At 39.6% G+C, this 24,196-nt stretch overlaps 1 protein-coding gene across 2 annotated transcripts in view; it reads left to right on the top strand.

The window, feature by feature from the left end:
• Positions 1-323: 323 nt before the first annotated feature.
• The window catches only part of LOC135776541 (rho GTPase-activating protein 7), a 60,370-nt gene continuing 36,497 nt past the window's right edge, over positions 324-24,196 (top strand). The window contains exon 1 of one of the 2 annotated variants that reach the window (XM_065287321.2): positions 324-827. In XM_065287321.2, the coding sequence (XP_065143393.1) occupies positions 713-827 (115 nt within the window). In that variant the 5' untranslated portion in view covers positions 324-712. The remainder of the gene's footprint in view (positions 828-24,196) is intronic. The other variant, XM_065287324.2, reaches the window with a different exon arrangement.

Here is a 24,196-nt window from a genome sequence, read left to right as displayed (position 1 = left end):
GCTGGTTTTATATGGTCTTCCAATCTGGTTAGACTGCTTATTTCTAAAGGGTTTGAGGCAAATGTAAACTGGTAAGGCTGGACGTCCAGCTGGTTAACAAGCCAAACCAGTTAAACAAGAGTGTTTAGCCATGGTTTAAGTTGTTTTTTTACCAGAGAAGGGCTGACAGTGTGAAATTATTGTAAACAGAGAAGTTCTTTTTTAAAATGGGAAGTTCGGGGAGGTAGGAAGAACTAAACAAAACGAAAAAGGGGACAGTCATTGTCTACTTCCCCAGACCTTTAGCGTAAGGGACATACAAGCTTTATATTTATCTTAGTATCCAGCGTAGGAATGAGTTTGTACAAGTGTGTGTAACTGGTTGCTGTCCAGATGCCGAACTGACTTTGTCTTGAAGGCAAGGGGGCCGTGGAGGGGTGGTGGTGCTTAACCCAAAGTAGATGCTATTTCCTTTTCAGGCTCCTCTGACCCCAAGCTCGGGAGGAAAAAAGTTTTCTCCCCCCTTCCTCCTCACTTTCCCTCACTCTTACACAATCTTACACTCAAGCACATTAGAGGGAGTCTACAAACCCAATGCAGGCTTTCTGCATCAAGTGTCAAACTAGTAAGAAGAAAACTCCTTCTCCACGGGCTTCTCTGCTGGACTCGCCGGGTTCACTGCGTTCAGCACAGATGGAATAAAGCGAGCTGACAGGTTTGAAGGCGCTTGGATATGGCACATACCATGAAAGCTCCACTCAGGAGGTCTTTTAGCGAGCATGTAAAGGATTCCACTAACAAAGCCTGGGATATATTTTGGAAGAGCGCACGTGAGAAACGTCTGTCAGGTAACGTTGCTTGAGAATGTGTTTCCTCATTGGTGGATGTACTTATGAATTTTCCTAAATTATGTCCAGCAGATGTTGCATAATGAAACTGAAGTGAGATATGACAAGCCAAAAGTTTAGGTTTAGTCATGCCAGGTTTGCAATTAGGGACATTTCACGCTTTCTATTTTAACTGGAGCCAGATACATATTTAAGACTCTTTAGAGGTTGTTATATAAACTGGGAGAAATACTTTGCACAAATCATCTTTGTCATGCATTAAGTTTACTCTCTAAACAGTGCCAACACCACAACCGTTCAAGTGCTTTCACTAATAATTGAGATTTTATGCACTATTTGCTTGGAAATAACATCTAAGCATAAAATGACATCAAAGTGGCAGCCAAATTGTTTCTATGAACTCCTAGTGGAGTATTTAGTGTATTTTAGGAACTTGACCTGTCACCTTCGAAAAGAGATTAGTTATCATTTGTGCAAGATCCTATATAGCCAAGTGGTAGAGAATTGCATTAGCAGTGTGAAAGGTCATAGGTTTGAACCCAGCAAGCACACATGCTGATAAAACATGAATATGTTGTATTGCATTGGATTAAAGTGTCTGCCAAATGTTAATGTACTGTTGTTTATTAGCTTGCATTTGGTAAACCAGAGAAAGTAACAGTGACTATCTTTATTTTTGTTCACACTTGTGCTGTCCACTATTGAAGTCTTCAAGTTGGCATCTTTTGGCAAAGAGTTTCTGTTTCATTTAGTAAGTTTCTCATGTAATCAGTGTCAATGCTAAAGCTTTAAGTGCTAATGAAGCTGTTATGTGGTTTGAAATATGTAAGCATAGATAAACGTAAGCATTAAAGTGTCCGACAGAATGTTTCCTGACTTTGAGAGGACTGTGACATGTTAACAGGGGCCATGCTAACAGGGAACAGTTAATTGCACGGATATCCACACCGCTGGTGACCTCAGAGGCATCAAAGTAACTGCAGGAAATGGCCTTTGGTCTCAATGAGACCTTCTCAGCAGACCAAATCTTCCTTAATAGTCTTTCCTGTCTCTCTCACCTTCTCACACTATCTCTCTCTCTCTCATTTTCTCTCTTCCGTTCTACATCCCTGCTCATGTAGGGTGGAGATTTTTGTCTCGTACATCACAGTCCTGTCTTAATATTTACTCCCTGACCCTGCTTGTCATAACTCAGTCCAAATATGGTTGTGCGTTTATCACGAGGTCTGTCCGAGGAACCAGATGCAGACTATAAACGTACATTAGCGCGGGAAAAACTTTTGTAAAGCCAGAAAAAAACAGACTGTTGCCAAACACCAACTCCCCCCAATTAAAAGCGGCATGCCGCCAAGGCCTCGCAATCGCTGTGGCACCTCACACGTCAAATGAAATACAATGCAGCGCTAGTGAAACCATTGTTTTGCCTGCATCTGGAGTAAACATCTGCCCTAAAGAGAGATTGGATCTTTTATTGATGTGGGCTGATGAGGTATTGCGATATCTGGTTTACGTCAACGACGGCGAACGTTTTGCAAAGAAATACGCGCAAGCGCCTTCCCTGCATCAACACAGATGCTTAATCACTTTTCCTTCTTTTCTATTGTATTACATCACTCGTTTTTACCTCAGGTTTACACTGAACAGATTGTCCGGCGTTCGTTTTGGTCAGATCAAATTTCGGCCTTGCCAAGAAGCATTACCTCATCGCGGGAACCAAAGCCACGTGTTTCTGGTGTGCCTGTCAGCGCAGTGTTTGTATGTATGTATCAACAGCGGCCAGGAGAGGAATTGTGTATAAAGAGCTCTGAGTTCCATTATGATGCAGAACAGGCCTGTTAGCTCCAGAGATTACTGTGAGAAAAGCCTCGCCAGATGTTGCAATCTCAGAAAAAAAGAAAGAAAAGAGGGGAGAAAAAAGAAACAGAAAAGAAACATACACAGCTGGAAAAATGGGAGGAAATGGGGTCAGATTCCACAGTTTTCTATCTACAACAACTGCAAGAAAAATATTTTTACTATTACTACTACTATCTATATGCTAGTCTGTCTGTCTATCTTTCTGTCTGTCTGTCTACCATCCATCCGTCCATCCCTTCTTTTTGTCTGTCCATCCATCCTTCTGTCTATTTAGCTGTCTGTCTGTCCACCTGCCTGCCTGTCTCTGTCTGTCTGTCTGTCTGTCTGTCTGTCTGTCTGTTTTCTATAAATGTTTGTCTGTCTTTCTACCTGCCCATCCCTTTATCTGTCTGTCTGTCCGTCCTTCTGTCTAATTAGCTACCTGTCTCTCTTTCTGTCTGTATACCTGCCTGCCTGTATGTCTGTCTGTCCACTTGGCTGCCTGTCTGTCTGTCTATCTGTCCGTCCATCCATCCATCCATCCATCCATCTGTCCGTCCGTCCCTTTATCTGTCTGTCTGTCTGTCCATCTGTCTATTTAGCTACCTGTCTGCCTGCCTGCCTGTCTGTCTGTCTACCCATCCATTCATCATTCATCCATCTCTCTCTTTATCTGTTCATCTATTCATCCATTCATCTACCTGTCTGTCTGTCTGTCTATCTACCCGTCTGTCCATCCATCCGTCCATCCCTTTATCTCTCTGTCTGTCCATCTGCATTCTGTCTATTTAGCTACCTGTCTGTCTATCTGTTCGCCCTTCTTTCTATTAGCTACCTGTATGTCTGTCTACCCGTCCATCCATTCGTTCATCCTTTTGTCTGTCTGTCCATCCACCATTCTGTGTATTTAGCTACCTGTCTGTCTGTCTGTCTGTCTGTCTACCCATCCATCATCCATCTGTCTTTCCTCTAACTATCTGTCCCTCCATTTATCTACCTGTCTGTCCACCTGCCTGCCTGTCTTACTGTCTGTCTCAGTCTGTCTGTCTGTTTGCTATCTACTCTCTGTTTGTCTATCTGTCTTTCTACCCATCCATCCCTTTATCTGCCTGTCTGTCCGTCCATCATTCTGTCTATTTAGCTACCTGTCTATCTTTCTTTCTGTCTATCCGTCCGTCTATATAGCTACCTGTCTATCTTTCTGTCTGTCTATCCGTCCGTCTATATAGCTACCTGTCTATCTGTATGTACCTGCCTGTATGTCTGTCTGTCCACCTGGCTGCCTGTCTGTCTGTCTATCTGTCCTTCCGTCTCTATATCTATCTATCTGTATGTCTCTCTGTCTGTCCTTCCGTCTCTCTATCTATCTGTCTGTCAGTCTGTCTGTTCGGCTGTCCGTCTCTATATCTATCTGTCTGTCTGTCTGTCTGTCTGTCCATCCATCTGTCTGTATGACCCTTTATCTGTCTGTCTGTCCTTCTGTCTATTTAGCTGTCTGTCTGTCTGTCTGTCTGTCTACCCATCCATCATCCATCCGTCTTTCCTCTACTTATCTGTCCCTCCATTTATCTACCTGTCTGTCTGTTTGTCCACCTGCCTGCCTGTCTTACTGTCTGTCTGTCTCTGTCTGTCTGTCTGTTTGCTATCTACTCTCTATTTGTCTATCTGTCTTTCTACCCATCCATCCCTTTATCTGGCTGTCTGTATGTCCATAATTCTGTCTATTTAGCTACCTGTCTATCTTTCTGTCTGTCTATCTGTCTGTCTGTCTACCCATCCATCATCCATCTGTCTTTCCTCTACTAATCTGCCTCATTTATCTACCTGTCTGGCTGTCTGTCTGTCTGTCCACCTGGCTGCCTGTCTTACTGTCTGTCTGTCTGTCTGTTTGCTATCTACTCTCTGTTTGTCTATCTGTCTTTCTACCCATCCATCCCTTTATCTGCCTGTCTGTCCGACCATCATTATGTCTATTTAGCTACCTGTCTATCTTTCTGTCTGTCTATCCGTCCATCTATATAGCTACCTGACTATCTGTATGTACCTGCCTGCCTGCCTGTATGTCTGTCTATCTGCCCATCTGGCTGCCTGTCTGTCTGTCTATCTGTCCTTCCGTCTCTATATCTATCTATCTGTCTGTCTCTCTGTCTGTCCTTCCGTCTCTCTATCTGTCTGTCAGTCTGTCCATCCATCTGTCTGTATGACCCTTTATCTGTCTGTCTGTCTGTCCATCTGTCCTTATGTCTATTTAGCTAACCGTCTGACTGTATGTTTGTCTGTCTGTCTGTTTGTGGGTCTATATAGCTTCCTGTCTGTCGGTCTGCCTGTCCACCTGCCTACCTGTCTGTCTGTCTACACATCTATCCATCATCCATCTCTCTCTTTATTTGTCCATCTGTTCATCAATTCATCTATCTGTCTGTCTGTCTTTCTGTCTACCTGTCCATCCATCCATCCATCCCTTTATCTGTCCATCTGTCCGTCCTTCTTTGTATTTAGCTACCTGTCTGTCTGCACCTGTCTGCTTTCTGTCTGTCTATCTATCTGATATTTTACAAATCATAAAGTGATTTTCAAATTTTTCTGGCCAGTTCAAAAGAGGTCTTAAACCTCATACCACTGAAATATTCTTTAAACAGCTGTGTTTGGGGAAAGGAGTGGGCTGGTTAGTTTTAGAAATGTACAATCAAATAAAAAGTCTTTTTTGGGTTACTGATATGACTGGATTCTTTCTGTTTATATTACTTATGCAACCGAGTAAACATATTTGATCTGTCCAAAAATCGAATGCCAAAAAGCGACCTACAGTAATGCCTGGATTTGGTTTCATCTATGGGTTTTAAAACCAGTTGTCTGTTAATGTTTTTCACAAGTGTGTTTGCTGGAATGCCCGCAGTCCATCAGCAGGACAATAAATTTCACTGAAGTGTTTATTCAGGCCCATTGTAGTTTTCCATTTCACAGGTCTACCTACTGTTCAAATATTACAAAATATGTTCTTTGTTAGCAACGTAAACAAAAGATGAATTTTATTTTATCTGGTGGACCATCGTGCTAACAACCAGTGGCGCCCCCAGAAAATTTTTATGGGGGGCCAGAGTAGGCCATAGCATATCATGGGGTGGCACCAAAAATAATTCAGTTTAATGTGTGTTATACTTATTTACTGTTGTTTCTGGTTAATGAAACATTATGCTTTTAATTAGCAATTAATTGCTCTATAAATAGTGCAGTCCTTTGCAAATTGACATACTGTAGGTGGATATGTCGACTTCCTCTTTATTTCTATTTTTATAATAACCTTAAATCTGAGTGTAAATATTATCAGTGTTTAATCTACACAATCTATACACGACACACCAATTCGCTAACTGTTCTAAATATGTGACTTTAAAGGAATAGTCTACCCTTTTGCCATATTAAACTATGTTACCTCAACCTAGACAAATTAATACATACCTATCTTTTTTCAATGCATGCACTGTACAAGGCGTTGTGAATGTGTTAGCATTTAGCCTAGCCCCATTCATTCCTATAGTACCAAAAAAAGTTTTATTTTGTGGCACCATACTTATGTGTATAACTCCTCATGTAACAGTCTTTAAATAGGGAAAACACGGAAGTGTTTGGTGGCTTCCCTGTTTGGTACCATAGGAATGAATGGGGCTAAGCTAAATGCTAACACATTCACAACACGCTGTACAGTGCACGGATTGAAAAAAGATAGATATGTATTAATTCGTCTAAGTTGAGGTAATAACATAGTTTAATATGGCAAAAGGGTTGAAAATTAAATCCATTAAATGTTTTTAAAAAACTGACAATTCAAAAATAAAGATCAACAGATGGAATAATATATTATATATGCCCAAAAACATACTTAATTTAAACCAAAAAAGTGATGCCTAATCTTAAACAAAAAGTTAAAAGCCAAACAGTCGTGTATTATGTAAGTGTGATACATTAAACAATGTTTTATATAACATACGAGAAACATATTTTGCAGTGCTCGGCAATAAGCATAGCCTGATGCTCGAGCCAGCTTCCAAAATTGATCAAAAACGCCACACAGATCACAACACTTTCCTCACACGTTTCATAAGGTTTGTGTGCGCACCTCAAGCAACGAGCCCAGACGGTAAAGACAGCGCCCATAATTTACTCAAAATGCCTTGATTATCCTACTAAGTCTACTCTTAAGTTAATATTAGCAGTTGAGAAATCAAAAGCATTCTCAAACTTTTTCAGCGTGCAGCTCCCCTTGTGTACGGTGCATTCCTTCGTGCCCCCCCAAAGAAAATTTATGACAAAAAACAGTTATAAAACTTCACATTTTAATTAAACAAAACATTAAATTATACAAAGTAGTGCTGTTGGTTAGTAGCCTTATGTGTTTTTAGGTTTAATTTTACAGAATTCATGATAAATTAATGTATTTTATAAAACTGGGGCCCCCCTGGCATCATCTCACAGCCCCCCCGAGGTCCCCGGCCCCCAGTTTGAGAACCACTGATCTAGGCTACATATAATTTATACAGTAAGGACTAGCATATGCAATATTATTTTACATTTAACTACTTAATTCATTTGTAAGTTTTCTTGTATTTATTTGTGCGATTGATCATACAATGTTTGGCATTAAGCCAGCTGCTTTGTTAAGTTTAGTTTCCCGCGTTGCTTCCCCTAAACATGACCATGTGTCCGCATGTAGTTGCGCAACAAGGGTCAAGAGAGAGAGGCGTTGAGAGCGCATTCTACAGTACACATCATGCAAGTTTATTACATTTATTTTGAATACAGTCTTTTATCAATGTCCATGTTCATTTATACACTAAAGTTATTGTTCTACAAAAAAATCACTCTTTCTGGTTGGGGGGCAGTGTCTTTTTGGGGGCACCACTGCTAACAACAGCACAAAACAGAAAAAAAATGTATTTTGAAGAAGCATCTGCATGCAACAAAAGTCTGTCTGTTTATGTTGCAAGGAAGCTGTGCATGAATGTGGATGCAAGATCTGAATCTACTTTTAGTTTTGAACTGAGATTTAGTATAGCAGAATTAGCATTCCAGCTACTTACAACTGTTCTCTATTAAAGCGAACGCTGAACGATTGATTACATCTGTCAGCAATTTCCCATAAAAAATGCAAATAGCTGATTAAAGTACCAGATTTACACATGGACCTCTCCATAAACGGGGCTCAGAGGTGAGGTGGGCATGAGTTGGGCGTTCACACACTCTCATAAGCATATATAATCACACTTCTCATTTCCAGGCCTCATTAAACAGCTGCATCTCAGATTTACTCCTCAGTCTTTCTCTATTCTCCCATGTGACCAGAGGTGATAGATGATTGGATATCGGATGTGTTGTACTTTGTGCAGCTCCGGTCAATAGGAGACTTTACGAGCGGTCTTTGCACATAAACGTTCATGAATCATTTTTGCCAGAGCTTTTAAATACAAGCAAAGAAAGGTTAAATTACCAAGCACGTTAAGTTTACAATGTTTACTACAAAGCAAAGCTGAATATACAAACTACTTGGCTGAAAAACCCAAGGGATGGGGCCATTACTGCTATGCCTCCATTGGTGACATAATGTTCCCTGACAATCATTTGTGTTTTTGGACATTTTGGAAAAAACGGACCAACGCGGGGGTTCGGTTTCCAACTTGACTAATGGAAAACGTTCAATGCGCTTATGCTTTTGCTTATGAAACAATTGAAAATGCTCTCCTGCTGTGCATGACCACAACTCACAACTGATAGTTTACATGGGGAGAATTGACCTCTGAAGCAACGAAAATGTCTGCCAAATGAAGCTCGTTGAGTTGTTTATGACTTCTCCCTTGCTAATGCCCTCTTTTTCTTTCCCTTAAAGCATGTTCAAAGATTAACTCTTCAAGTTTCACTCATTTTCGCTCAGTTCAAAAGGATAATCTGGCATTATGGCCTAATCAAACGTCTCTTCCCTGAAGGAAGGTTCCAGATCCTTCATTACCTTTGATGATGCATAAAATTGTCATCCCTCAGTGCCTGGCTCAGCCAAAGCTGCTGTCACAACACTCCTGCATGTTATTAAATCAACACTTTCCAGTTCCTCTCTGCACCATCGACTTCACGTAAATCGGTGCTTTGCAACGTCAAGCTGGCCTTAACAACGGTAAATATTTTTTTGTATATGCACACACAACTCTTTCCACTTGAGATGTATTTCTAGTCCATGTAAACATGTTGTGTAGGAACTCGATTTGTAAAGCTTTTTTAATGAATGCGGAGGACTTTGTACATTGTACACCCGCCACTTTATGAGAACATACAGTCAAGGTCAACAATGAGCTAATAATCAAAGCATTTCGTCTTGGGATCATTTTGCCATGACAGTTCTTGCGGGCTGGTGACCAAAAATGTTATAAGTGCACTGACTATGATTACTCTTACATTGCAAAATGGTCGTCGTCGGTTTCAGTCACCAAAACAGTACAGAACAGATCATTTCTTCTTTTCGCTTCAACCTCCAACATATCTCAACCCTTGTGGCACCAACTATTTCCTCCAGATGTGAACAAGCAATATACCTAATCGTCTTTGTGTTTTATTACACAAGACAGCAGTGCAGGATAATCTTTCAGGTGCAGATTACTGGAAAATCAAAGCTTTGTCTTTTTTAATCCGAGTACTTTTCTATTCAGCCTGATAAGAGTCAGTCTTACAGCAGTTTGCGTCATCGTATGATCCCCAAAAGTGTAGGTTGCCTAATGGTTTTTCACACTGCAATCTGCGCAGTGTCTTCTGTGGTGTCACTTGGCAGGCATATCTGTTAGTGAAGGCCTAAGTGTCTCACACACTTGAACATGGACAGCTCTCATATCCTTAAAAGGTGAGACGTTGTCTGTGAGATATCCAAGAGCGTATAGTTTTTTCTACAGACTATTAACCACCAATACACTTTTAATTTCTCATTATGATCAAAATGTTAAGCTTTAGCATCTTTGAATAAGAGACACAGCTCTTACTTCTTTACAAATGTTACAAAGTGCTAGAGAGGAAAATCTTCTATTCGGACTTCTTTAGTATATTTACAGAAAACAGAAAACTAGATTTTGTTCATGTGTAGCCTTGCAAATTAAGGCTTCTTCGTATTAAATCTATGCAAGTGCCTGCAGGTTGATGCTTTTATTTGTTTGGAGGAATACTGTTTTTTTATTTAATTTACCTTTTCAGGAGCACCCATATTAACTATAGATTTTTTGAGGTAACACTTTATTTTGGATGGTCCACTTTAGACATTTTACTAATTATTAGTAACTTTGCGGCTACTGTACTTATCAACCACCCATCTTTACTGTATTACTAGACTGTCTGATGCTAATATCTATTAGCACTTTATTGTGATGATCCCTAGACTGACATTCAACTGTTTATAAGTATCTTTGCAGGTGCATGTCAACTTAAAGTTCCAGTCCTTGATGCTGATTGGTCAATTGGTCAACTGTGGTTTAATTGGGATAAATCACAGCTGTGACCTCATTACCGAATTAATGTTAACATGACTGCATAGCACCCATAGCATCTTTCCCAATGCGCAATGTGACGTCAGAGTGACGTCTTTTTCATGTAATTTTTGGACGTCCAAATTTGGTCCATCGAATGGGTTGTTTTGTAACGCCAGGTGACGTCTTTATTTTGACGTCTACTGCACGTCTAATATTCACTTCTGTGTAAAGGGTTATAAAGTGAAAGAGACGTGATTGTCTCTGCATTTCACCCATCCACTGCAAGTCATGAACACACACAGACACAAATACTGGGCAATTATCACTGCAACACTTCAGTCACTTTCTGTCTACTGTGGGAATCGAACTAGCAACCTTTGGGTTTTACAAACAAGTCTCTCTATTCACTAGGCCAACAATATCTTAAGAATGACTATTACATCAGAATTAAGTGAACCGATACGCTTTTTACATTAAATTTGTACATTTGTGTTTTTTTCATGTTAAATTGTTAGTATGGTCATATACTTTTAATATAACGAACTAATTACAGATATTTTAATTGTTAATTTAGATGAATTCAGGAAAACAGAGAAAATACTTAAAAATAATATAGGCTATTCATATGTATTAATCATGTTGATACAACAATGTTGATATTTGTAAATAAACACATAGGCCTAATCATATAATATACTGTATACATATAGGCCTGTCATAGACGTCCAAATGACGTCCAAAAAAATTACGCAGTTCAAGGTCAAATGTTGACCGTAAATATGACGTCCAAGTAGGTGTTGGACATCCAAATAGTGGACCTAGTTTGGACGTCGAATAGATGTCCAGAATTAGTCATGGACCAACGGACCCAATATAGACATGATTTGCACGTCTATCTGATGTCCAGTGTTTAGTGGGTTGGTTTTAATAACAGTTAAGAATTCAATAATTTTTAAGAAGCATGTAAGCATGCATGTAAATATAAAGTACAGTATGTGCTATTTTTTATATCTGAATGATTGTTTATCCATTCAAAAGTCAAAAAGTACAGATTGTTTTACACATGTAACTTGGAAAGTGGAATACACTTCTGCATTTGGATACTTTAATTTCTTAGTTAAAAAAGTGTTCAGATACTTTAGTAAATTCAGTGGTTATCACATCCTTCAAAGTACTTGTTTCAGTTTGGAACATTATAAACACAACTTCCTATCGAACTGATAAAAATCCCTGTGTGCTCTGCGAAAGTTGCATAAAGTCTATCAGATTACAGCTGGCTTCATTTAAAAAGCACCTTCCGGTTGTATCTGATATTTAGACGGTGGGCTGTCTGTGGGTCTATGAGACTACAAGTTGTGTAGCTACTACAGTAGTTGTGTTAGCTTGACTACTTCAGGTTATGAGTAAACTGCCTGGAAAGCTATAATCTCTCAAGTTTCCCCAAAATTCCCCAAAAAGTTCATCTATATGTGGTTCCCTCCTGTACTGTATAGGGTACTTCTGCTAAATGAGTTAATTCTACTATCAGACACAAACTATCCCACAGAGGAACAGTTTATTAAAACATTATATATGGTATTTATATGGTATTTTGAGCTAAAACTTCACATACGTACTGTGGGGAGACCAAAGATTTATTTAACATCTTAAAAAGTCTTGGGAAATGTCCCTTTTAAAATATATCTTGTTGTAACAATTTCACTTCGCCGAATGCACTTCATACGTAACAATCTTGCTTTATTTGTTTTATGGGCCATTTCAGTGCAGGAAGTAGAGTGGAAGTCCTTATATGGGCAATTTAACCGGAATGACGCATGCACACACCAACTAAGAGTCGACACAAAATCAACATCACCAAGTAGATATGTTATTTTTTGTGAAGGAAATTTAAGCTTGTTTAGCTTCCCAATGAACACAGCCTTATGGGAACACTAGATGTAGTGTTTATCCAGTGTAGCAGCGGAGTTGTGCGTGTGTGTTTGTTTAAGGCTGGACTGGTCATGAGTTACAGATGGTAAGTAAAACTGCATCAAATGTCTATGTTTCGTTGGAAATCGGCACGTATAAAGCCGCCTTTCCACTGCACACGACATACGGAAACGACAGTCAGAGTTCGCCCCCTAGTGGCAGTCGTAATGAAGTTTCAGTTTAATCGTATATGGGAGAGAAGCTCATTCCACAAAAGAGGCTTCATATAATGTTTACCATGGTGGAATAAATAAATAAATGCAAATGAATGAAACAATAAACAGCTATGCACAAATTAAATTATTAATGTATTACTTTTCAGTAATCAAACGTTTTTTTAAGGATTAAAGTGTTACTAATACAGTTAAACATAAAGGATTAATCATTTTCACCTCAAACACAGTTTATGATTGGAATTCAATGAAATACATCACTTCCTGTCGGCATTTCGCATGCGGTTTAGTCGCACAAGTTCAAATTTTTTAACGGATCCAACGCTCAAAACGGATCCGATATTTACGCATCCGCAGATGGTTGGCACCTCACGCAGCCCCTTTGCGACTCTCCATAGGAAATGAATGACTTCTGGCTTATCGGCGTCGTTTGTCGTGTGCAGTGGAAAGGCGGCTTAAGTGCATATAATGTAAACAACGTGAACATGTAGTGAATCATACTTTATACAGAGAAAGTGGGATAATGTTTTGTGTGTTGCTTGCTTGTGACTCGCTTCACCCAGGTTATGCTTCAAGTGGGTTGGGTTTTTTGGAAAGAATCAGAACAGCTGATCTTTCTTTTATAAAGCTAAAAATTTAAGACTCTTTGGATATATGAAGGATGTAACACTACTCTATAAGTACTCAAGATAAGCAGAAACAGTGTGTGTTCTGTGAGCTTTAAAGTGTTTACGCTTTTACCCAAAGCAATTTAAACTGCATTCAAGGCATACATTTTGTTTATGCATTTCCATATTCGTCAAGACTTTGTCTCGTTCCCTCAGTATTACAGCGTGTCCATGCCTGTCTTGCCAGATTTGAGTCTGTGGGTTCATGTGATATTTTGAGTGAGCTGTTGTCTACTTGTGTTTGTATTAGATCACATCAGCAGTGTTTGTAAGGGTGAGTGCACCGACTGATTTATCGTACAGGTCAGTAATGACTAGAGAACACAAGCTAGACCGTCAAACTGCCATCAAAGCCCTGTCCTTCAAACCTTTGTTTGTGGGCACAGGTGTGTGTGCTTGTTTGTTCATGGCATTGTGGGCCCTATTTGCCCTTCATGGGTCTCAGGGTAGATGTCTCTCCCTGCAGCGTCTAGACACCTGGTTGGACAAACAATAAAACCCCCATTGTTCCTTCAGTCGGTATGAATAAGAACGAAAAAGTGAGGAACAATTTCTAGAATTGGAGACTCCAAACAACACCGTTGTACTCTGTGTGCGATCACTTATTGTTGTCATACACAGTCAGTCACAACAGAACCTCCTCTCACTCAGTTTTTCGGCTTTGCGGTACCCAATTTTCAACCTGACGTGGTGCATCTGTCCACCTCTCCTGAGAACGAACGTTTGTCGCCCACCGCCCCTCTGCTTTCATTTCCCGAGTTTGAAGAAGTTTCCCCCTTCACACATTCGCTTTTGCATTTCCACGCTCACTGTCCAACCTTTCGGCGCACCTCTATTTATTACCTTCGCTCTCAGCGGTCTTATCAGAAAATTCTGTCTCTCTCTTTCTCGCAGGCGCTGCATCATTTCTCTTATCCGCCGCATCGCACCTACCGTCTCGGACCCTCCCTCGTGCTCTCTATCTTTCCTCAGACTGCTCTTCTTTATGAAATAAGAGGCTCGGCTTGATGGATTCAGGTCGACACGAGACACTCTCATTTTGGGGCAAGATGAGGGCCGAATAATGCTGGATAAGCAGGTCAAAAAGAGCAGGGTGCGCCTTGAGAAAACAGCTGACTAAATCACAATAAGGCACAGAGGAGACGGTCGGCTGTAAATCTACCCAAGGAGAAAGAATAAGGAGCTGGTAAACTGACAGGAAAAGGTCATTTCACACATCTGATCCTATTTGTAATATTGACACGAGATAAGAGCATGCAGATGCGGCGCTGACAATCTTGGATGTGTAAGTTTCGGTGAAAATGAAAATATGCCATTTTGATGTACTAAATTTACATGAGAATACAAAGATGTTTAATACACATTATTTAAAAATGGCGTGATTAGGATTGTGAATATTATAAGCGGACGCTAACAACATATCTCTCTCTTAAAGAGCACCTATTGTCCGATTCACGTTTTTACGTTTCCTTTAGTGTGTAGGTTTGTATTTGTACATGTTATCGTCTCCAATGTAAATCTCTTTTCTTGGAATATAACAAACACATGGATTGTAGGCAACAGTTTACTTCCTGGGATTGGTGATGTAGACAAGATGGACATTATCATAATTCCTCCCGCTTCGGAATCACAGCCTGTAAGTTAACTCCTGTCAGCATTGCATTGTGAGCGAATCTTCCAAACATGGTAAGGAGCGTCACATTTCCAGCTGATGTCATAGGTATTCAGACCAATCACAACGTACAGATTAGCTGGCCAATCAGGGACACAGAGCTTTTAAAATCCGTGTGTTTCAGGAAGAGATTGAAATCTGGAGCTACAAAAATATACGGTATGATATATATATATTCACATTTATTTCTCAAAATAGGTGTTCATCAAAACAAAGTGTTCATCAAAAAGTGTGACGCATTTGTTGGGCGTCACCAATCAGTTCAGTGGAGGGTATTTTTATATCTGATATGACAAACTCATATTTGATTAGGGACAACATTATTGTTACAAAATTAACGAATTAAACACATTTTTCCTTTGATCTACTGTGATTTTCATGTTGAAATCATAGACCGTAAAAAATATTGACGTAGTGTCTGTGACGTCACCGATTGGTTTGCGAAGATCGTTTTTGAAGCTTAAAGTAGGCGTAGCCTGTCGTTGCCATATTGGCCGCGCGTCACCGTAAATCACTCGCGGAAAACCGAAAATGGGTAAAGAGGCGGGACATGGGTGAAGCTGAGGTGAAACCACACCCGCCTTTCGCAAGTCTAGTGACAGCAGTGGCTGTTCAACCGTCACTCAAGCGGCCACGGCCTTAATTATGCAGAAGTTTAAGGCTTAATATAATTTAAACGAATGGGTTACAAAGAAATTCACCCCCCTCACAGTAGTCATGAAGGGCAAAATTAGCTATTCAGACCAAAAACACTTTTTGTACCAGGTTGTAAACATATTATTTTCTACGGCATTTGTAACATGGGAGTCTATGGGAATTGACTCCCTTTTGGAGCCAGCCTCAAGCGGAAAGTCGATTAATTGCAGTTTAAGTCACTTCTGTATTGGCTTCATTAGAGAGATCGGAAGGTTGCCCCTCGGTTGAAATAATTATTGGGGGAGCAATCACAACATGGTAACTAAATAGTTTAATAGTATAATTCTAATAGTAAAATTAAATATTAAAAACTTGTAAATTAGTAAATTTAATAGAAATGTTCTGTCAAAGCCTAAATTTGACCGAAAAAGTTCTCATCCTTTCTGCGTCTTCCAAAACTCTTACTTCGCCTTTGGTTTCTGTTTAATGCCCCTTGTTTAAATTCAGCTCAAGAAGATGCTCTTTCCTTCATCAGAACTACTCAATTACACGGAGAGTCTGTTTCACTGCTCAAAAGCAATGAACAGGAGACACTTTTTGGGCCACTTGCTGCCAGGTGAGAAAAATCCAGAGGAAAAAAGCGTCCGCCACTCGGCAGGACTCAAAGGGAAGAGTTAACCTGGAAGCCATGACACAACGGGTAGCAGACTCTTCTGGAGTCAGCACAGCTTGAGTATCATCCATGCGTAAACCATAGTGACCTGCCAGGAGCTTGTGTGTCTTCTGCTGTCTTCTGTCTAAAGCTCTTTTTGAAGCTCAAAAGCTAATAGAGTTTCACAGTGTCAAAGTAAAATAACAGAAGACAAAAATACTTTCAGAATATATAAGCCATATACTTTACATATTCCCATGTTAGGACTGTTGGGTTAAAAATGCTGGGTTAACGTGAGAATGGGTGAACAGTTTTTGTTTAATATCGAAGAAAAGTCATTCTTCAGTCAAGAGATATGCATGCATAACGCACATCGCTGCTTTTTTCGCATGGTCTGACTTTTTGAGTTTAGGGAGAACAGTTCCCAACACCCGTTCAGGCCTGATGTCTGTAACGCTCGGTTCATTCTGTATCACCATGACGAATGTGAGTCCGCAGGACCATGTTAGCCATAATGGAAACCATGATCACGACCGAGCTTGGCGTTCCCATCCCAGAGTCCATAAAACCCCCCCTAACCTTGAAACTTCAGTCAGCTCTGTTTAGTTCTTGAATCTATCACACTGTGCTAAGGTGTCCTGGAGTCCTACAGTATATCTGCAGGCCTGAATAAGAGATGAGAACAACAATAATGCTTAATTCAACGTTCAACACAATCTCCGTCTATACTGATTCACAACAAGGAAAATGAAGGAAATTGCTGATGGTCTTTTTGTGTTTTTATATACAGTAACCATACACTGTAAAAAGTAAAGGTTGGGGAAAGAAAGTGTTATTTTTGACGCATTATGTGTCATTTTGTGTTGATTTTGTGTTTAAATAAATAAAAGGGACAACACAAGGTGTGTTAAAACAACACAAAATGTGTTATTCCAATATATACACAGAGATGTGTATAGTTAGGGATAACACATTAAGGGCCAGATTTACTAAACGGGCAAATTAGCATGCAAGCACAATTCCAAAAAATCCCAATCCCGTTACCAATTGAAGTATTTTCAAAGTTAATCCAACTTTCACTTTTTACAGTGTATGTTTTTGAATCACCAGGCGCCTGGATTGTAACCCTTAAAAATAACCTTCACAAGACAGTAATGTCAAGTGGGTGTGGGGTGAGAATCAAAAGAGAACCTATTTATCAAGCTTAATGACTCTGGCTAAGAGAACAGAGCCAATCTTTTAGTTGGTAACACTTCCAAATTTTTGTCCGTCCTGGACTCCTTTCTTTGTCACGCCTGAGATCCTTATTGACTGAGAGTACAGCGTTTTGGAGGACCATAACAAATCAGTTTCTAGAGAACATTGCCTTTCGATCTCAAACCAACTAAAGCGTTGCATTGCAATCAGACGAACAATTGACAGATCAATTAGTAAATGAAGCAACCAATCCACTGGCTGATCTTACAGTCACTTTGACAATGCTTTGGAAACGCTTTTCACACGTGCATTTGTTTGTTGCTCCTTTATGTCAGAAAAACAAACTTGACCCAAACCTGCAGTGATTAAACTGCCAAAATCAAAATCCAAGCCTCGCTCAGAATAATTATGAGGAGAAATACGTTCAAAAAACGTACTGCTGAAACTTTCACCAAGTCTCTTCTCGGTTTGAAAAGACTTCCATAGACTGCATAATGAACGCATTACCATTCCGGCCATTTGTTTAGCCCGTTCAACCATAGGATATCACCTCATTTAACTGCAGCGAAGGACATCTCCTCTGGCCTTTCAGGTGTGACAAATAAACAACAATGCATCTAGGCTTTTAACTCCAGCAGCTATGTGTTTTTGTATCTGACCGGCAGCGGCATATGGAAATATTCTGCTTATATGAATTAGGGAAAATTTCACTACTGTGAAATTCTATTGCAGTGGAATCTGACCCTTATGTTAATTAATTATGATTTTACTAAAGTTAAAAAACATGATTACTGCAAAAAAACATGGTTAATTTTTGTTAGGGGAAGTTCATTACCATTACTGCTTTATTGATTGGCAGATATCATACATCAATGAGCTTTCTCTGTGTAAAAGAGCACCTGTTGTCCGATTCTTGTTCTTAAATTTCCTTTGGTGTAAGTGTGTATTAGTACATGTTAATGATGCAAAAGGTACAAACCCCAAAGTAAACGATGATGCGAGTTATGATCTCCAATGTAAATCTCTTTTCTTGCACACGGATTGTAGGCAACAGTTTACTTCCTGGCATTGGTGAGACAAGACCGACATTATCATAATTTCTCTCGCTTCAGACTTACAGCCTGTAAGTTAACTCCTGTTAGCAACCAAATCTTTCAAACATGGTAAGGAGCATCGCATTTCCTGCTACCGTCAGAGGTAATCAGGCCAATCACAACGTACAGATTAGCTGGCCAATCAGGGACACAGAGCTTTTCAAATTTGTGTGTTTCAGGAAGAGAGTGAAATCTGGAGCTACAAAAATGTACAGTATGTGGAAAATAATGTGTTTTTTAACCATACCCACGCGAACAAATTGTATTATACCAAATACACAAAATAACATTGTTTGTTACGGAATAGTGTTGTTTAAAACAACCAATCATCATTTTGATAATGATTAGTTATTGATTAATAATTACAATTATTAATGTTGATATTTTCTCCACCACCCTGTTTAGGGTAATTATTGTTTAGCAATGAAATATGTGCTCTTTAAGAGAAGTATAGCAGTTGAGTAAATATACTGTAGTATAAAATGCCACAAAAACAGTCAAGCTCCAGCCACTTTCTTGGACACCTTTTTTTTGCACATGCATAGAATTGTGGGAGATTTAATGCTGCATTCAGACCAGCCACGGTAGAGGCGTCAAGCGCGAGTGATTTCAATGTTACATCAATGTGAAGACACATTGGCACGCGTCTGGAGGTCTTGCGGCGCGGATGAGGCTGAACCGCATCTACCGCGCCGCCCTAAATGCCTCATTCGCGCCCGAGACCTCCAGACGCATGCCAACGTGTCTTCACATTGACTTAAAATTGAAATCACTCGCACTTGACGAGTCTAGTTTGCACGAATGGTGCGAATTGAGCATTGACGCGGAATATTGGAATATTTCGATGACTAGAATTTCCCGCGTTGCTTTCATGCGCAAATTAAGCGAGTAAACTCTTACTGTGGGTTAACAACAGATGTGAGTTCAATGATTTGCGCAAGTAGATTACATACAAGTCAATGCAAAGATGTGATTAGACGCGACCTCGTGTGAGGCGATACGAATGACGCATTATGGACGTGATTGCCGTAAAACGCACTATTCGCATCAAACGCATCTTCGCCCAAGTTGAAAATATTAAACTCAAGTGAAAAATTTGCATGACATGAAGTTAAATCTCGCGAGTAATCTAGAGTGAGTACTGCGATGCCCCACGTTTGGTGTGTACTAGCATAAATGTTCAAGCGGTGCGGTAGACGCGAACTTGACGCCTCAAACGCGGTGGGTGTGATCCCACAGTAAGGCAGCAAAGGACACATCTATGCTGCCTTCAAAAATCAACCAGATAGGTATCTCAGGAGACAGGAAGTAAACCAAAAATTCAGAGTGCCTTGATGCCATCTTACCTGATGCAGATGCAGCCAATGTCTTAATTTACCAAAACTCTATATAACTGACTTTCCTCTGTGAAACACAACAGGAGATTTTCGTTATAGTCTTTGTGACTGACATGGGCCTCAGTCCCATTGCAAGGAAATGTATTTTGATTTTCAATCGACCTATTCCTTTTTGAACCACTGGAACAGTTTGCTTCAGTATGCTCTTAACAACATGTCTGAATAAAGCAATCAGGCTCCATTGAAGCTCTTTTGCTATTTGACTTTGCACCACATGCAGGCACAAAGGATAACAAAGAGCACTTACCGTACATTCACACGGGGCAAAAGCGTTAACACTTGAGGGAAGGCTTGTCTGAAGGGTGGCCAACAGCCAATCACAGTGGCCGCAGCACATGCTCCGGTCTTCCATAAACGTAATTGGCTGGCTCTGCCTAGGTTATTTGCATAAGACAATCTGATCGGCTGACGCACACGTTGCCGTGAGCAACGGCACTGACGCGGCACCGACGGATCCACAACGCTTTACGTTAACGCTTTCGCCCCCTGTGAATGCACCGTTACAGAGTGCACTGCAGAGAGACTTGAATAGCTGTTAACCTCTTTGGTCCAAAATCTTGTGCAGCTTTTACACAGAGTGTTCAACTGATGCGCTTCACATCATGCTCAGTTCTCTGCTATAAGACCTGGGTAGATGTCCAGACTGGCTTGAGGAAGGTTTATCATTTATCATGTTTCAAAACATCCTGGGAATTGTATTATACAATTTAGATAAACCCACATCTTTAGTATTAATACAGCTTACAACATTTCTTATCAGATCACCATGGCAACGGTTTGTGATTAAGTCAGTTTATGGGATTTTTTGTAATATCATATTCAGACAGCTTAAAACTGTTTGCCTCTGTATTGCAATCTTTTTTCCAGGTTACTTTACATACTTTAAGTGGGTTGAAGCCAAAAGTCGTAAAACTGACATTTCCAGCCGAATCGGACCTGGCAGCTCAAATTATAAATCGCTATTATAGGCTTACAGTTGTTGTGAATTGGGGAAGGTTAAGGAGACACTTCTGGATATTTATTTAGGGTGCACTCACATTTAGCCGACCGCAACTGGAAGCTAAGTGCACTTGACAGAGCATAAGTGGACTGATCCTAATCGAGTGACAAAAATAGACGGTCAATAAAAGAATACATCAATATCAGCTCTTATGAAATGTCTTCTCATCAGCTGATGAATGGACCTCTATGACATTTTTCTCTGGCACAGATTGGGACACTTGCATCAGGACCCGACATTCGCCGGCGGGCAGTTTTGCTTACTTGTGCGCTGTTTGTGTACCTGGCTGGTTCCTTAATGTCATGATCTTTAGCGGGTAATGATTTTCAATAAGAAAATATGGTGTGACATTTTCATCAAAGCCTGGCTCATCAAACACTTCGGGAGGACGGTGATGAGTATTGGCATGTTACTTCCTCATCATATTTATTCTGTCATCGTTGTTTTTTGCTCACAACTTTCAGATGTAGTCAATGCTAACCCTAACTGTCGATGTGTTGCCTCCGGGAAACAGTTTAGGAAAATATAGATGAGCTTTTATTAATTTCTGCTATTCACACTTTTTAAAATGTTGGGTTGCTTCAACTTATAGTTGGGTAATATATGGACAAACCCAACTGTTGGGTAAATTAACCTAGAAAATGTCCAACCACGGGTTAAAACAAACCCAGTATTTTGGGTTTAAACAAAAGGGTGCATTATTTAAATGTTGAATATATTAACCATGCACCAGCATTTTTCATGATTTTCACAAAAGTTTAATTCCTTCCAGAAAATGTTCTTCTTTAAATATATAAACACACAATATATCAAATGAAAGAACAGACCCTCTACTTTCAAACAAAAAACTTTTTAAAACCTAATAAAAAGGTTTCTTCAAAACACCACATTTTTAACAAAAAGCTAATATAATTCAATTTTTGTTAAATGACTTTTGATAGAAATCAGATGCAGAGCGATCCTCCAAACTTACACGTATATATAGCTGTTTGTCAATAGCGGGGAAAGAGTTAAAGGGATAGTTTACGCAAAAACAAAAATTCTCTCAACATTTACTTACCCATATTGTTACAAACTCATATTGTCATATATAAACACATATTGTAACCAAACCATTGTTGAGCACCATTGACTTCCATAGTATTTTCCTTTCCTCCTATTGAAGTCAATGGTGCTCTTGTTTCCTTCTTGAATACAAATATCTTTCTTTGTTCAGCAATACAAAGATATTTATATAGGTTTGTAACAATTTTAGGGTGAGTAATTGACAGAATTTTTTTTTTTGGGGTGAACTATCCCTTTAAATGATTAATTAATTAATCCCTTATTCCTTTAATGCCTCGTGTGATGTTTTGGATTTAGATTTACAGTACACACTCAATGAAGACATACAGCAATCCATTTTTGAATTTGGAGTCAATATTTACACTAAAAATCCCACTGACATCGCACACCAGAGGTGCACATTCAATACCACAAGCTTAGATATACAAAGTCTAATATCAGGTGCAGTTTCTACGTCTTTATAATTTAGGGGACAGGACACTTAAACATCTAAAGAGCGTTTGACTTGACAGAATATTTGATAAGAAGCTGAAGTGTAGAATGACCCCCCAAAAATCCCAGACTTCATAAACGAAAGTAAGTTTTGTAAGCTTGTATATTCTCAATGCAAATGTTGTCACTGTTTCCAAGTACAGTACTCGCATTAAAAGCCAATACACTTGTGGACTTTAAAACTTTAAGTTAACTTCACTAATTATGAGAAAATAAAGTTAACATGTACCCATTTCTGTACCTATGCTCCAAATCACACAAGCACTCACAGATTGTAATAAAAATTTTCGACAGTTTTTTTTATGTAAAGTTACTTTTACTAGTGCCAAATTCTAGTGCCTTTCTAGCACCCGCTGCTTTCGGAAAAGGTCACAGCATATCATTTTAGCATTTTTATGTCCGAGCCTTAGAAGTTCGCTGTCCTTGGATGTTCGCCATCTACGTTCCTGAAATTAAGTATTTAAGATTTAATACATCTGCTAGATGTGTGTATTAAATTTGGCAGTTTAAATATGTTTTCCATTAACACTTCAAAACTGGATTATGAATGACCAATATCCACAAGGAGTCATTTTTCCTCTGGAATATCAGTCATCTTCCTATCAAAGGTTTATGGGACACATGAGTGTTTAGGGATATTATTCAGAAATGCTGCTCTGGTCCTGTCAAACACACAATTAGCGAGAGACTCGACTTTAGACCAGTTCGAGAAAGTGTTAAGTTCGGCTTCATTATGTTCGGGATTATCGAATGCAAAAAGGGCAATGCATAACATCTTGCTCGAAATCTATTTATCACCCTCCCTCCCTTCTTCAACTCTAGGTGGCGCCACTTTTGTGTTAAGCACAAAAAGCTGAATGTAAATAAGTGCATGTGACTAGGCGCTAAATGTACTGTGCTTTTAAATTAGATCAAAGTCATTAATTTTCCCGTGGGAAGTTGGGTTCTCACCCTGTGAAAGATTGCATGTTATACACACAATTGAGTGATGTTATTAAAAATATATTTTATATAAATCATACATAGGCAACAGTTACTATATCTAATGTAAGCATGCTTTTTGCATTTTAAAGAGCCGATTCATAAACATAATGATGGAAAGCAAGCATGCAAATAATCTGCTGTGGCCTTCACAACCAAAAACCAGCCATTGAGATCTTGAGTTTGCATTGGGCATAAATTTGGTGGGTGATAAAGTGAATTGCTTCTTCCATCTTTTTCTGAATAGATTCATCTGTCCTCTCATAAAGTTTTCAATTCATCAGTTTCTTATCTCTCTTTCTCTCTCTCTCTCTCACCTTGGGACTAAACAGGAAAAGGTTGAGCCCAGGCTCGAGGGCAGGACTTAGTTAATCAGGCAAGGATTTCCTCCTGAGACAACCGTCTATAAACAGCAATATCACCGCTCGAGATCACAAAGTTCAGCTGCATCAAGCATCCCGAGCGTCAGTGACTGATCTCTGCCCATAAATCAACATCTCAGTGTTCGATGGGCGACAGACCCATGTTTGGCATGAGGAAACGAAACGAGGACGAGTCGCCATGACAACACGGCTCATTTACTAGTCCTGCCTTTGTACTGTAATAATTTCAGTTCAGTGCAGAGTTTCAGACATTGGCAGGACTTTGCATTCATTTAACATTCTCACGAATGTTGCCAAGTTCAGATTCTTCCTAATTAAGCCGCAGCAATATTCTCGACGGTCGATTTCTGAGTCATTTAACAGATGTTTGTCCTCCATGTTTCAGAAAAGTTAAGGTGTTGATGTTCAACCGTAGGGGCTTTTGAGGTGCAGCAGATGGGTGCGATTTGTCTGGCATCGCTTTAAAATTACGCGATTACACACGTTATTGAGTGCCATGTTTATAATAACCATCAAATTACAGAACTTCAGGAAAATTTTCAGATCACCTCAGGCTGTATATTATCAGCTGGCAAGTGAGCGTACTGGCACTTCCTCCTATAAGTACAGTATTTCAGATTCAAGTCATGTGTTTGGTGACACCCTATTTGTTATTTCAT

This window comes from Paramisgurnus dabryanus, chromosome 18 (assembly GCF_030506205.2).
Source record: "Paramisgurnus dabryanus chromosome 18, PD_genome_1.1, whole genome shotgun sequence".
In the NCBI taxonomy this organism is placed as follows: Eukaryota; Metazoa; Chordata; class Actinopteri; order Cypriniformes; family Cobitidae; genus Paramisgurnus; species Paramisgurnus dabryanus.
The sequence above is the reverse complement of the archived record's forward strand: the minus strand, read 5'-3'. Positions and strand labels throughout refer to the sequence as shown.